The sequence below is a fragment of the Oncorhynchus mykiss genome, chromosome 19 (genome assembly GCF_013265735.2).
Source record: "Oncorhynchus mykiss isolate Arlee chromosome 19, USDA_OmykA_1.1, whole genome shotgun sequence".
Taxonomy (NCBI): Eukaryota; Metazoa; Chordata; class Actinopteri; order Salmoniformes; family Salmonidae; genus Oncorhynchus; species Oncorhynchus mykiss.
The window spans coordinates 28854269-28869186 of record NC_048583.1 but is presented as its reverse complement, the minus strand read 5'-3'; the positions used below and the strand labels follow the sequence as shown (position 1 = coordinate 28869186).

At 43.4% G+C, this 14918-nt stretch overlaps 1 protein-coding gene across 1 annotated transcript in view; it reads right to left on the bottom strand.

The window, feature by feature from the left end:
* stard9 (StAR-related lipid transfer (START) domain containing 9) overlaps window positions 1-14918 on the bottom strand; it is a 59468-nt gene that overhangs the window by 6522 nt on the left and 38028 nt on the right. The window contains exons 22-26 of the mRNA XM_036954602.1: window positions 7397-14872; window positions 7006-7248; window positions 6676-6859; window positions 4250-4396; window positions 1305-1413 (exon numbers count right to left, since the gene is read on the bottom strand). Coding sequence (XP_036810497.1) covers window positions 1305-1413; window positions 4250-4396; window positions 6676-6859; window positions 7006-7248; window positions 7397-14872 — 8159 coding nt within the window. The remainder of the gene's footprint in view (window positions 1-1304; window positions 1414-4249; window positions 4397-6675; window positions 6860-7005; window positions 7249-7396; window positions 14873-14918) is intronic.

The following is a 14918-nucleotide window of genomic DNA, read 5'->3' as shown; positions in this document are numbered from 1 at the left end:
TTATGCCTGCCCATACCATAACCCCACCGCGAGCATGGGGCACTCTGTTCACAAAGTTGACATCAGTAAATTGCTCACCCACACAATGCACGTGGTGTGCGGTTGTGAGGCTGGTTGGATGCGCTGCCAAATACTCTAAAACGACATTGGTGGCAGCTTATGGTAGAGAAATGAACATTAAATGATCTGGCAACAGCTCTGCTGGACATTCCTGCAGTCATCATGCCAATTGCAAGCTCCCTCAAACTTAAGACATCTGTGGCATTGTGTTCTGTGACAAAACTGCAAATTTTAGAGTGGCTTTTGATTGTCCCCAGCACAAGGTGCACCTGTGTAATGATCATGCTGTTTAACCATATTCTTGATATAGAATTAGTTAGTGAGAAATGCTCACTAACAAGGATGCAAACAAATTTGTGCACAAAATGTGAGAGAAATATGCTTTTTGTGTGTATGGAAAATTTCTGGGATCTTTTATTTCAGCTCATGAAACATGGGACCAACACTTTACATGTTGCGTTTGTATTTTTTGTTCGGTATAGTTAAAATATCACGTTTAGATCCAGCTAATGATGAGCCCAATAGGGTAAATGCAGATAGGCAACCCCATGCTTCAGCCTATTTGTTTATAGCCATAATGCTGCATCAGTTGGGCTACAGGTGATAATGCTTATTGCTAATAGCATACCTGATAATATGAACCATGCACAGTCTACATGCATGGTCCAATGTTTTACCAATATATTATTGGGCTCGTTTCTGGAGGTGGAAATTCTATTTTAGAGGGTGTCAGCATCATTCTATTTTCATTCATTTTGGAGTAGAACATCCTTTTAAAAAGTCACCATAACTGAGATTCAGCTACCTTTTCTCCTCACTGAAAAACACATTTTTCAGAGGAAACACTGCTAATGGTTAATTTGAGTAATCAAAATATTACAATTGTTTGTTGAAAATTAGGAAGTAGAGAGTGGCTCAGGGGGACTCCAGGCGGAAGATGCAAATGTAGATGCCCCAAAACAAAACAGTTGAAGCTCCGTTTACTTTTATTTTTTACTTAACACTTATTTTTCTTAAAACTGCATTGTTGGTTAAGGGCTTATAAGTAAGCATTTCACTGTAAGGTCTACCTACACCTGTTGTATAACATGTGACAAATACAATGGGATTTGACTTGATAAAGGAATTGATGCCAGGCTGCCAAACAGGCTTTAGACCATCAGAAGTTGGAGAGATGTTGTCTCTGCCTTGTGTGCATGAAGAAAGCGGCTGTTGGTAATGGTAGTGAGTCACTCAATCCTTACCTTGGGCAGAGAGCCAGGCACGCTGGGTCGTCACACTCTGAGAACCACAGATGGGAGGGCGAGACCTGACCTTCAGCCCATTTATACCGTTATCCGGGACCCCAGTGACCTTGGACCAGACAAAAACCACACAGAGAATTCCTTAGACTCTTATTTATTTGTAGTTGATTTAAATAGGGACAAAAACAAACTACGACTGTCAAACTTAACGGGCGGGAAGAGGTGGGAAACATGGTTTCCAGGTGGGGAGGGAGGATGCTAATGTTGTTTTTCAAGTGGCAGCCCACATGTACCGTAAAGTATGAAATATGAAAGGCAAATATTATAACTGAATGTATGAACATATCTGAATTAATATTATTTTGAATGTTATTCCTGTACCCCCCGTCTGAAAAAAATGACAAGCTAAATAAAAAGTTGATCACAAAAAAATATAAGTAGCTAGCCTTATCTGCTAACGTTAGCTAGCTACTGTAGCTAACCAAAAAAATACGATTTACAAATGCCTTGATTCAACTAACTTCCCACAATGACTTTAATCTGAACAGGACATCCATTCTTTTTAGTTACTGTTTTTGTTGTAGTTCTCAGGTCAAAAGATTTAAGCAATTGTAGTAGTAGTAGCTTGGGACTAGTTTATGTTGAAGAACATGAATAAGTAGCCCAGGCTAGATCTAATATCTGTATTATATTTTACATGAACTCAGACCTGGTTGATCTGTTGTTATTGTCTTCTGTGGAAATAATTATGATTTTTTTTGGAAGGATCTACACACAATACCACATAATGACAGAGCAAAAACAGATTTTTAGAAATGTTTGCAAATGTATTAAAAATACAATTCTGAAATATCACATTTACATACAGTACCAGTCAAATGTTTGGACACACCTACTCATTCCAGGGTATTTCTTTATTCAGACTATTTTCTACATTGTAGAATAATAGTGAAGACATCAAAACTATGAAATAACACATATGGAATCATGTAGTAACCAAAAAAGTGTTAAACAAATCTAAATATATTTCCATTTTGAGATTCTTCAAAGTAGACACCCTTTGCCCTGATGACAGCTTTGCACACTCTTGGCATTCTCTCAACCAGCTTAATGAGCTAGTCACCTGGAATGCTTGAAGGAGTTGCCACATATGCTGAGCACTTGTTAGCTGCTTTTCCTTCACTCTGCGGTCCAACTCATCTCAAACCTTCTCAATTGGGTTGAGATTGGGTGATTGTGGAGGCCAGGTCATCTGATGCAGCACTCCATCACTCTCCTTCTTGGTCAAATAGCTCTTACACAGCCTGGAGGTGTGTTTTGGGTCATTGACATGTTGAAAAAACCAATGATAGTCCCACTAAGTGCAAACCAGATGGGATGGCGTATTGCTGCAGAATGCTGTGGTAGCCATACTGCTTAAGTGTGCCTTGAATTCTAAATAAATCACAGACAGTGTCACGAGCAAAGTGTCACACCATCACACCTCCTCCTCCATGCTTCACGGTGGGAGCCACACATGCAGAGATCATCCGTTCACGTACTCTGCGTCTCACAAAGACACGGCGGGTGGAACCAAAAATCTCACATTTTGACTCATCAAACCAAAAGACAGATTTTCATTGGTCTAATGTCCATTGCACGTGTTTATTGGCCCAAGCAAGTCTCTTCTTATTATTGGTGTCCTTTAGTAGTGATTTCTTTGCAGCAATTCGACCATGAAGGCCTGATTCACACAATCTCCTCTGAACAGTTGATGTTGAGATGTGTCTGTTACTTGAATTCTGTGAAGCATTTATTTGGGCTGCAAACTGAGGTGCAGTTAATTGCCGATTTCTGAGGCTGGTAACTCTAAAGAACTTATCCTCCGCAGCAGAGGAAACTCTGGGTCTTCCTTTCCAGTGGCGGTCCTCATGAGAGCCAGTTTCATCATAGCGAATGATGGTTTTTGCGACTGCACTTGAAATCTCTTGACATTTTCTGGATTGTTGTTTCTCTTTGCTTATTTGAGCTGTTCTTGCCATAATATGGACTTGGTCTTTTACCAACTCTACCTTGTCACAACACAACTGATTGCCTGAAACTTTAACCAAATAGGGCTATTTTCTGTGTACCACCATTACCTTACAGCTGATTGGCTCAAACACATTAAGAAGAAAATAAATTCCACCAATTACCTTTTAAAAAGGCACACCTGTTAATTGAAATGCATTCCAGGTGACTACTTCATGAAGCTGGTTGAGATAATGCTAAGGGTGTACAAAGCTGTTATCAAGGCAAAGGGTGGCTACTTTGAAGAATCTCAAATATAAAATATATTTAGATGTGTTAAACACGTTTTTGGTTACTACATGTGTGTTATTTCATAGTTTAAATGTCTTCACTATTCTTCTACAATGTAGAAAATAGTCTAAATAAATAAAAACCCTGGAATGAGTAGGTGTGTCCAAACGTTTGACTGGTACTGTATGTTACAATGCAGCTTTACTGTGTTGGAATGGTGTCAGCGTACTCCAAAAACAGAATGATGTGGGTGAATACCGGTCATTCAAAATATTCATGCGAGGTGTCCACTGATTAGCCAGCTAATCCTCCTCAGGAGGATGACATCATCCTCTATGAGAAAATAGCAAGCCTTTTTTAAACAGTCTGTTTTAGATACGGGTTTGAAGTGGGGGGGTTTTCCCTCCAATTTATGCTTTGGCCATAAGTATAGGATGTGTCAACAGCAATATTTGCGTCTGAGTTAACAGAATACGAACTTTTAAAAAGTGAGATTTTCACTGGACAGTTACTTTAAGTTTGGTTTACAGTAGGTCTACCGTTAGGCTTTACTTCGTAACATTTCGTTTTTCAGGGACAGTGCACATGAATCAACATATCTGTAAGTGTGCCCGTTTTGGGCATAAAAAAGCAACAAAAAATGTCTTCAAAAACTAGTACAGTACCTCCTGTGTCAGTGAGGGTCTACTGCCGTCCCTCAGCTGAGCTGTGTTGCCACTGTTGTAGCCAGAGGTTGGTCCAGAGGATAGGCTCAGACTCGACCCAGTGCATAATGTACTGCTGCTGACTCTGGTCCGATACCGCAAGTCATCCTAAATGTGAATGAATAATCAGTAGACAGAGAAGAAGAAAGATAGATGTTTTAGGAAAACAGCACAGATCAGGGGACAGCACACACTACATATACAAAATTATGTGGACACACTTTCAAATTAGTGAATTTGGCTATTTCAGCCACACTCGTTGCTGACAGGTGTTAACAATCGAGCACACAGCCATGCAATCTCCATTGACAAACATTGGCAGTAGAATGGTCTTATTGGAGAGCGCAGTGACTTTCAACGTGGCACCGTCATAGGATGCCACCTTTCCAAAAGGTCAGTTGGTCAAATTTCTGCCCTGCTAGAGCTGCCCCGGTCAACTGTAAGTGCTGTTATTGTGAAGTGGGAATCTCTAGGAGCAACAGCGGCTCAGCGCACAGAACGGGAAGCGTGTAAAAATGGTCTGTCCTCGGTTGCAACACTCACTACCGAGTTCCAAACTGCATCTGGAAGCAACGTCAGCACAAGAACTGAAACATGAAATGGGTTTCCATGGCTGAGCTCCTAGAGCTCACACAAGCCTAAGATCACCATGTGCAATGCCAAGCTTTGGCTGGAGTGGTGTAAAGCTTGTCGCCATTGGACGCTGGAGCAGTGGAAATACATTCTCTGGAGGGACTATTCACGCTTCACAATTTGGCGGATGGCAGGAGTTTGGTGGATGGCAGGAGAACGCTACTTGCCTGAATGCTTAGTGCCAACTGTAAAGTTTGATGGAGTGAGAATAATGGTCTGGGGCTGTTTTTCATGGTTCGGGCTAGACCCCTTAGTTCCAGTGAAGGGAAATCTTAATTCTACAGCATAAAATGACATTCTAGATGATTCTGTGCTTCAAACTTTGTGGCAGTTTGGGGAAGGCCCTTTCCTGTTTCAGCATTACAATGCCCTTGTGCACAAAACGAGGTCCATACAGAAATGGTCCATACAGAAATTGTCTGGCCTGCACAGAGCCCTGACCTCAACCCCATCGAACACCTTTGGAGATGAATTTGAACGCCGACTGCAAGCGAGACCTAATCGCCCAACATCAGTGCCCGACCTCACTAATCTTGTTGTGGCTGAATGGAAGCAAGTCCCCGCAGCAATGTTCCAACATCTAGTGGAAAGCCTTTCCCAGAAGAGTGGAGGCTGTTATAGCAGCAAAGTGGGGACCAACCCCATATTAATGCCCATGATTTAGGAATGAAATGTTCGATGAGCAGGTGTCCACATCATTCTGGTCATGTCGTGTAAGTCTTTCGATATAAGGGGAGATCTTGTCGTGAAAAAGAGCTCCACCTTCTAATCAATTGTATTTATGGATGTATCCCTTGAACCGTCTCTCATTGAAAAACATTGAAACAATTATTTCACCTTAAATTCCTATTACTATCAACTCAAATATGAGTTCAGGTGAGCCTTCGCTTCTTTTATTATTATTTGATTGCACTTAGCTTGTATGTATAGCCTAGTGGCTCATTGAGATAAAACAATTTCTAATGATTATGTTTCAAGGTAAATGGCAAATTCTAGCACAAAATAAAAATATAAATAGTGTGTCTCGTTAATCAATAGGCCACGTTAAAATATACCTGGGTGATATTTGGATGTCTGTGAATCAGGAGACACAGAGACACCCAAAAAAATCAAGGCAACACCCATTATAGAAACGAGGACAGTGAAAAATCATCGTTTAGCCCCTTTGGATTCGCATTGTCTAAGGATTATGATCATTTTGTATGTCCAAACATTAATATTCAAATAAAATCCAATGTTATTTGTCACATGCACCGAATACAACAGGTGTAGGTAGACCTTACAGTGAAATGCTGATGACAAAGTGCCGTTTTTTATTACTATTATAGGCATTATTTTATAGGTGACCTTAAGTCGGAATATTGATTAATTGACCCCATGAAATGTGGATTAACCAATTTATGTCGCCTAATATAATGTGTTGTCAGCAATTCAATCACACCTTTTACCAAAATTAGTATATATATATATTTTTTTTTAAATGTACCTTATTCTTAGTCCACCGTCCTTTTTATCGCCGCATTTGAACTATTATTTTCATTTTCCTACTCTTCAAGGACTCTACTAACAGGAATGGTGCACTTTTAATCCCTGACCAGGGAATCATGTTCCCCCCCGAGTCCATTGTCAATGGATACGGAGGGAGGTGACCGAAAGGCTTTATTATAGAATTAATGGAGAAAATATGCTGAATACATCTTGAGGCTTTCGACTAACTATGGAGTGTGAAACTAGGACTTCCTGCTGGGACTAACCTTGACCACCTGAGACAGAGCCTGTTGCTGGAGACGTCTCTTCTCCTGCTCTGTCCTCTCGCGGAGCCGTTCCCGTGCATGCGCTATTTCCGTCCTGGCTTCCTCGCGGGCACGGCCGTAGTCACGCAGCAGCTGCTCGATCTCAGAGGGATAATGACCCTCTCCTCTGGGGGGATCTGGGATCCTGGGGAAAGACAGATTTACAATCAATCAATTGATAAATTAATCCACAGATATAACCCTCTTTACAACAGAGACTAAATAATCTGACATTGAAAACTGTTGAGCAATTTAGCACCAAAATATTATTTGGTCTGGATCCGGTCTTACCTACTGCCCTCCATTTCTTCTTGGCGGAGATGTTGGAGGCACTCTCTGCGTTGGCTAGGCAAGGTTGAAACCCTGGAGGAGGATATGGCTTTTTGAGGAGGGGATCGGAGGTGAGAAGGGGATCGGGATTGAGGAGGGGAATGGGGGTAGTTATGTTTGCTGGGGCTGAGGCTGCGAGCCCGACGACAGTTCTGAAGCCGAGTGTCCCTCTCCTGCCTCAAACCCTCGATGCTGCTCCGGTGCCTGAAACAAGAGGAACATAGAGAAAAATGTACATTTTAAAAAAACTACAATTTTATAGTTATCTAATTACATCATAATATCAAGACAATCACATACATAAGGCCTTTTTCTTTCTTAATCACATACATACGGCCATTTCTAGCCTTACCGTTCATAGAGCTGCTGTTTAGTAGGGACAGCGGATGGTTCCTCCTCCTTGGTTCCTCCAGAAGTTAGGATCTTCAACAGCATGTCTGTCTCTCCCAGACCGTAGTGTAGCTTTGCTTCGGTCAGCTCCACGGTCAGCTGATGAGGGTTCATGTTCAGTTGGACTGTAGCCATGACCTGCTCTCGCTCCTTACGCAGCCTCTCTATCTCCCTCGTCTTCCTGATCTTCTGGAACGTGAACTCTGGACTCAGACTGGACCACTCTGGCTGGTTCCTCTGTGCTTTGTGACCAGTGGGTAGATATATGGCTGGTTTCATTGAACTACTAATCTGTCCTCTGTCAGATGGATGCTGGCTGATACCGGACCAGTTGGTAAACTTGTTGTGCACCGGTAGGTCCTCAGGGAGACACTGGCAATCTCGCTGCTGTGGCGAGTGTTGGAAGTTGGAAGTGTGGGTGACTGGGTTGATGTTCACAAGGACGTCTGTGTTGCACTCACTTGGGGCCAATGACACCATGTCATCCTCCTGAACCTGGACGGTGTTGTCACTGAGAGGGGAATGATCATAAGCACCACTGAAGCACTCTACTGGGCCCTCTGAGGGTCGACAGTGGTGGTAGTCTATTGAATGTCTCCTGTGGCTTAGTTGATCTCCAAAAGAAGAGATGGATTTCTCCTCCTTTTTGGACACATCCGTATGCCTGAAGGTGAGAGAGGTGTGGTTCAGTAGTGTGACTCCATTACTGCTTAGAACAGAAGGAAGAGAACATCTTGGACTTTGGCTGGTTTTGTGCCATGTGCTCATTTCCCCTTCTTCTTCGTGGCTGACAATTCTGGTTTCATTGTGGATGTATTTATCAATGGACGAACTAAGACTTTCTGAGCGTCCATCATCAGACCCTTTTGGGCTTGAATTGCTGAGGGCACTCACGTTCTCGAGAGATAATGATCCCGTTGATTTTGTGGTGGACATATCACAAGGCTTCTCACACAGATGAAGGGAGTCATGTCCTGATAGCTTATCATTCTTTGTGAAAGATACGCATGTTTTCTGTTCGCTGAAATTTAAACAAGGTGTTGACTGGCACTCTTTTTGGGGCGAAATGTGTTCTTTACTTCTATTTTGCATCTCAAGCTTCTGTTGTTCTTTGAGACTCTGTAAAGACGTTCTACTGCTCTGGTTGGAACCAGCCCTAGGACTTACAGTGAGAATGGGTGAGCATGCGCGATCTGTGGAGCTCGCTTGTTTTATACAGCCTATTCCTGGGTCACTCCTTCTCAAGATGTTACGGCTTTCTGGTCTGAGTATTTCTGACAAATTATTGCAGACTTCAGAGACTCCCAAGCTTTTGGAGAAGGACACTCTCTCAGGTTTGCAGTCCTCATTGCTTCTACAATGAACGGCAGGACTTGAATGGCTGTGACATTGGACAACAGTCTCCAGAGAAGGCACTTTGTGAGGGACACTCTCTGGTTCCAAGATATATCTTTGGTTAACAGTGGAGACATTGAGTCGCAGGTCAGGAATGCTCTGAATCCTATCATCTGGACTGTTCTTGAGTTGATGTTGAAGGGGGAGCTCTTTCTCTTGTGACACATTAAGAACTTCTGAGCCAATCACTTTGACTATCACATTAACTTCATGAGCTTTGGACCTCTCCGTGGACAGAGTTTGGTTGATAAACATTTTGTCTTGAATGGTTGTTGAAGTCCTTTCAGTCTGGATCCCAATATCTACTGCAGTTTGTGTTGAGCAGTCTCTCTTGGTCCAATCTCTGGAGGAGTACAGATGAGATGAATATTTAACATTTCTTATCGGACTATCGCCAGACCTCATACCCTGAACATTTCCCAGAAGATCGGAAGTGTTGTGTATCAGCTGAGAGAGATGCTCAGACATGTTTTGAAGGCTGGCCCATGTGGTGGTGTTTCTACTGGCCTCTTTATTCTTCTGCAACACTGGTACCTGAGTGCTGCTCAGTCTGTGATGGTTGTTCCTCCTCTGTAGATCACTATGGTTGATTGTTGTCTTAGTCATGGTTTCTTGAGTCATGGTTGTCTGGGTGCTGTGGTCACATGTGGTGTGTGTTTCAGGACTCTGAAACCCCTTAGACTGAGACTCCTGCTCTGAGGAGTAGACCAACATGATCTCATCTACCTGGCCAGAGCTGTTACCAGGATCTCCAGATACATCATGGCAAGAAGAAGAGTTACAACTCATGGTCCGGATCAGTGGTTGATTGTGATCGTCAATACTAGAGACTTGGTTAGTACATCCTTTCAGATGGGCTTTGGGGGACGTTTGACCTTTTAAATCTTCTTCCATGCTGCTCAGGGTGCTGGAGAGTCCCTTGTTGTTGGCGTAAGTGCTCAGGTGGGAGTTGAAAGGAGAGTTCTGTACGTTTAAACCGTTGTCGACACTGCAGCATCTAGTGATGCGTTTGTCAGTGGAATCCAGCATGGGGGATTTGCAAGATATGTCAGCAGCACTTCCAAACACTTGGTTCTTGTAGCACCTTTGGTTTGGCTCTTCTTCTTGCCATTGGTGAACAAAGGGATTGACGTCACTGGAGGCAAAATGCATTGGCGAATCCTGAGGCTTTGGTGTGTAGTGTGACATCTTATTTTCTTTGATACTGGAAGCCATGATTTTCTCCCGAATGGTCCTTTTCTCCATTGCAAGAGTATGTGCTGATTGTCCATTGAGGCTGTGTTCTTTCTTACCCAAACTGATGCCAACTCCAGCTTTATCGTCATATTCAGCCGGGGTCGGGACAGTACAAGCTTCCATATTGTGATTGTCTTTTGACTGTGGTGATTGTCTTTTCACTGGAGGAATTGCTGCACCATTGCATTGATTGACCTCTAATTTCCCATGAGTTTGAGATTCAGGCTTCATTCTTGTTGATGAAGATCTGCTTCGATGCAACCTGGGAATTATTTTCTGTTCTTCGTCTGAGGAAGACTTGAGTGTGGAGTCAGAGGATGAGCTAGGAGGTGCCTGGACTTTGGACCTTCTGAACCTCTTGGACGTTCCCTTTTTGCAATGAACAACAGTACCACCACTGAACTGATGGGGTTGCCTGAAATTAGATGTTTTGTTATTTCCCTTTCTGGACATGATATCTCCGCAAATGTCCCCCAATATCTTCATATTAGCATCACTACTTCCCTGTGTTATTTGGGATGTAGAAGATCCCTTACTATTCATTTCACTTGGTACGTCAAAGGAGGATACAGGAGACTTTGTCCGTGTTTTTTCTGTCATTGACCCCTGTTCATTGTTTGCTATTTGGCAATCTTTGGTATTGTCCGAGGCAAAGTTTCTCACATTGCACTGAGCCTTCAGCCATTTTTCAATATGGCATTTGTTGTGTTTTACACTGGGATGTTTATTTTTAGGATCAGGATCGACGGTTACACAAGTGTTATGAAATGTGTCTACCTGAGTTTCAGATGAGCACTTTGACTGTGGTAGTTCCTTACTGAGATTTGTGGCATAAGGGGTGTCTTTTTGGAACTCTTTTCTGACCTCTTTCTCCTCTAGCTTCTGTGATTCACATAAAATGTCACAGTGAAGACTGACAGTCAGAGTTTTTATAGCATCGACAGACTGTGGATTATTTGAGCGTATTTGACTGTTGTGGTGCTTGTCAATGTCTTCTGGTGTACGTTGAAGTCTGCCTTTGTTAGAGAGTGAATCTACAGCTGCATGCCGATCACGATCCTTTAGATCAAGTTGTCCACCTGCACCTGTTGGGGAGATCAATTTGCATTGGTTCTTGTTTTTGCCTTGAACCTCTGAATCCATTATGATGTCCCTTAAATGTGCAAAGGCCTTATTTGGTGGCGTAGTCACTGAGGACATTGTTCCTTGGCAGTTCTGGAGAGGTTGTAGAGCACTAGGTTTCAGGGTTTGCTGAGGTGAACCAGCCTGGTTGACAGTTTGCTTATCATTATTACCAAGACAGTTAAGATGAGGATGATACTTCTCAGGACCTGTTTGTTTCTTTATGTTGCCCATATGTTGAAAAGGGACATCTCTTTCCAACCTTTTCCCTTGAGAAACTAAGCATTCTTTGGGTATGGTGGTAGTGAAAGTAGACCCTGAAGAATGTCCCATTGGTAGCAGTACAGGTTTGTTGATGTATTCAGGTTGCCCTTGGTTGTTCAATGCCAGACTTAATTTGATCTCATGGCTTTTTACAATGAAAGATGCAGCACCAGAATTTACACTTGCTTGATCATTTGCTGCTATGACAGCACAGCCAGAAGCATCCAGACCCTTGTCAACATCAGTTATTCCATGTTTCAGTGGCACCTCTCTTACTTTCTTTCGAATGCTCTGACTTAACTGGGACTCGGAGGGGATCTTTGTCGTACCGTCTGAATCATTGTCTTTGGTAATGAAACTTGATTGTTTCATGGAAATTAATATGAGGGAAGTAGAGTGTCTAAGAACTTTTTCATGGCTTAGATTTTCCATGTCTGTCATGTTGTCCATCTTCAGCTTCTCAGAACAGATAAGAGACTTTTCTGATGTCGAACAAGAGACAGGCTTAATGCTCCTCAGTGGGGCGGCTACTTGATGATTACTAACTATTTGTAGATCCTTTGGGGAATCACATTTGTTAGGATTACTGGTTGGCAAGGCATTAAGGCTTTGACTACTTTGACTCTCTAGTTCACTGTTACTGTTGTCTCCATCCCCATCTATACCTGACATCCTCATATGCTCCTTTACCACCTCTGAGATTCGCTGGTCTATTGGACTACAGTTACTGTCCCCATGGTGAGGTCCCCATCTACCATTTTCTACATCTCTTCTCTTGCCATCTGAGATCAGCTTTTCACCCTGCCTTTGAACTTCTATTTCTTCACCTTGATTTACTTCTCTTGTCTTTATAATAACTGCACTCTCTCCGAAAGGAGTGCCTTTATGGCCATCTGTTTCAATGGTTTTATGGTCACATGGGGAGAAATGTTCTTGGGATATGTGCACAGACACTGACATTGCTGAGGTATCTTGTTGGAAGTTATCTTCATTGCAGCCCAGATTTAGTTTAAATGAATCAACTGCAAATGAGGTTTGTTTGTCTTTTAATTCACTAGTGTTATTTTTGTCATCTGACCAAATAACTTCCTGGCTGTTCTTGACAGTGGAGAATGTACAAAAATCCCCTTCATTGCTCCTCTTTGGAATTTTCAAGCTGCCAATGAAACTGTCCTGCAGGACTTTGTTCCTCTTTCTGGGATTTTTACAAGATGCTTTGAAAGACTCCTGCTCTGGTGACAAACAATTCTGCTCTGTGACTTTGGCTCCAAGATTTTGCAGCAATTTAAACTCACTTTTAATTGATGTGTCTTTGGTATTGCTAGCTTCACAAAACTCCTCCTCTCTGACTTCTTCCACGTCTCCATCTACATTGAATAGGTCATTATCTCCAGAAGGATTCTTTGGGGCACTTTCAATGTCCAATGTCTCGTTCAACATGCCAACTTCAGGTTTAGGTAATGTTTCCTGCTGCATCTGATGCCCATGGAACATTGCAGCCTCCAATGTTGACGGGATGCATTGAGTCTTATAGTCAATGGTTGGAGAAAATGCAGATCTATGCGAAGGAATCTCTGATGAGACATCTCCATTTTCATTGTTGCAAAAGCCTGGATCATCAATAGACACCTTCAGCAAACCTTCTGTACTGACTGTCTGCCTTTTAAAATAGTCTTCGCAACATACTGGCTCCTGAATCAATGGTATCATTATATGTGGTGCTGCCGTTTGGAGGAGCTGAGAATTATGTAAATTCAAAGTATCAGTTGTCCCCCCTGAAACCCCAAGTCTTTGTTCCTCTACTGTGACATATTCTCCCTCTGTTCCATCAGTAGATGCGGAGCTATGGGATTCAGTGGATCCAAATACACTCAGAGAGTCAGATAGATCGGCACTGACGGGGCTGGGACAACTGCTGCTGTCCAATGCACCGTGACTAAACACCGTCCTCCTCCTCAACACGGCAGAGTCCCTGGGTATCCTGGGACTATCTGCTGCATCAGTGGAGGACCAGGCGTCTGTAAGCGCTAGCAAACTCTCTGGCTCCCTCACACTACAGCTACTTAGAGAGCGAGGACTGCCGGTCAACATGGTGTGGACGTGCCCAAGCTCCTCACTCAACTTTGATACAGTGTCTCTACACCTGGGTTCTTTCGCTGACTGCTTCTGGTACCGTGATTCCTTCGTCGTGCCGGTTGCTTCATTGACTCCTGTTTTAGGACCGCCATGATGGCTCCAGTGAACCTCTGCAGGCATTTCATTTGGTTTCCCAATGTCTTCGATTCCCTCTCCAGTTTGCTGAATATCTGAAGCCATGCTCATGGTCTTTTCAATCGAAGGATTGAGACCCCTCGCCACAGAGTGACTGGGTACTTCCCCAGTCCATCTCTGTGCCAGCCTAGATACAACATGTTTCCCTCTGCTCTCCATAGCGAGTGAGTCCTTTGACATCTGACTGTCTTCGCTCTCTGCTTCGCTCTGGATAGCCTCCTCCTGCTTCAGCTGCTCTGCCAAAGCTGTGGCATAGGCCGAGGACAGGGAGTCCATGGAGAACAAGCTGTCACAGTCTGAGGAGTGGTCACCCTCCCTTTCCTCTTCTTCCTCACTGTCATACTCCTCCCATCCTGCCAGTCCCTGCGGTCTCTGCACCCACCTTAGGATGCTAGTCTGGTTTATCAGAGTCTCTGCACTGTGCCACCGTCTTTGTCTCTGCCTACAATCATGCGAAGGAGTCTTCTGATCAAGATCCTCACACGAGACAGTTGTTTTCATCGTGCATTTCTTTCTGCTCATATTGGCTTCTTCTACACCTCGGTTTTGTTTCCAGTGAAATCGGCTAGCTGTTTTAACAGTGGGCTTGGTCCTTCTAATCAGTCCTGATGGTGGCTTTCTAAACACCCTAGCCAACACGGTCTTTATTCCAGGGCCGACTGAGTGTGATAAGACCTTCCGGATGGTCTCCAAGCCCTTTCTACCTCCACGGGGAAGGCTCTTCACTGCCTTACATTGAGTCTTCTGAGTCTGACTGCTGGATTTGCTTACTGTAACTGTTGGTTCCTTCACGATGGCATTACTGCTTGACTGTAAAGTCCCACCACTTTGTGATTGCGATGGGTTCGGATTGTTCTTGAATGTAAATTCAAGCCCACGTTTTGGAAGCAGTGGTTTCCTCTCGGGTCTTTCACGACATGGTGGCTGAGCTAGAGCCTCCTCCTCGTCCTTCACAGGCAGCTTAAGGTTCTCAGAGGAACTGGTTCTGCCCCTCCACCCCTGCTCCTGACTACTGGGTCCTGTTCCTGAGGAGAATGTGTTGGAGCGACTCCTCGTCCTTTCGCGTGGAAGACATTCGTCAGACACCCACTGTCTTGAGTTGATGGATCCAAATGTCAGTTCAGATGGTTTGTTTCTCTTCAGGAAGTGGCTGTTGGGGAAAACAAAACGGGGGGTAAAGAAATACATTATCCTTT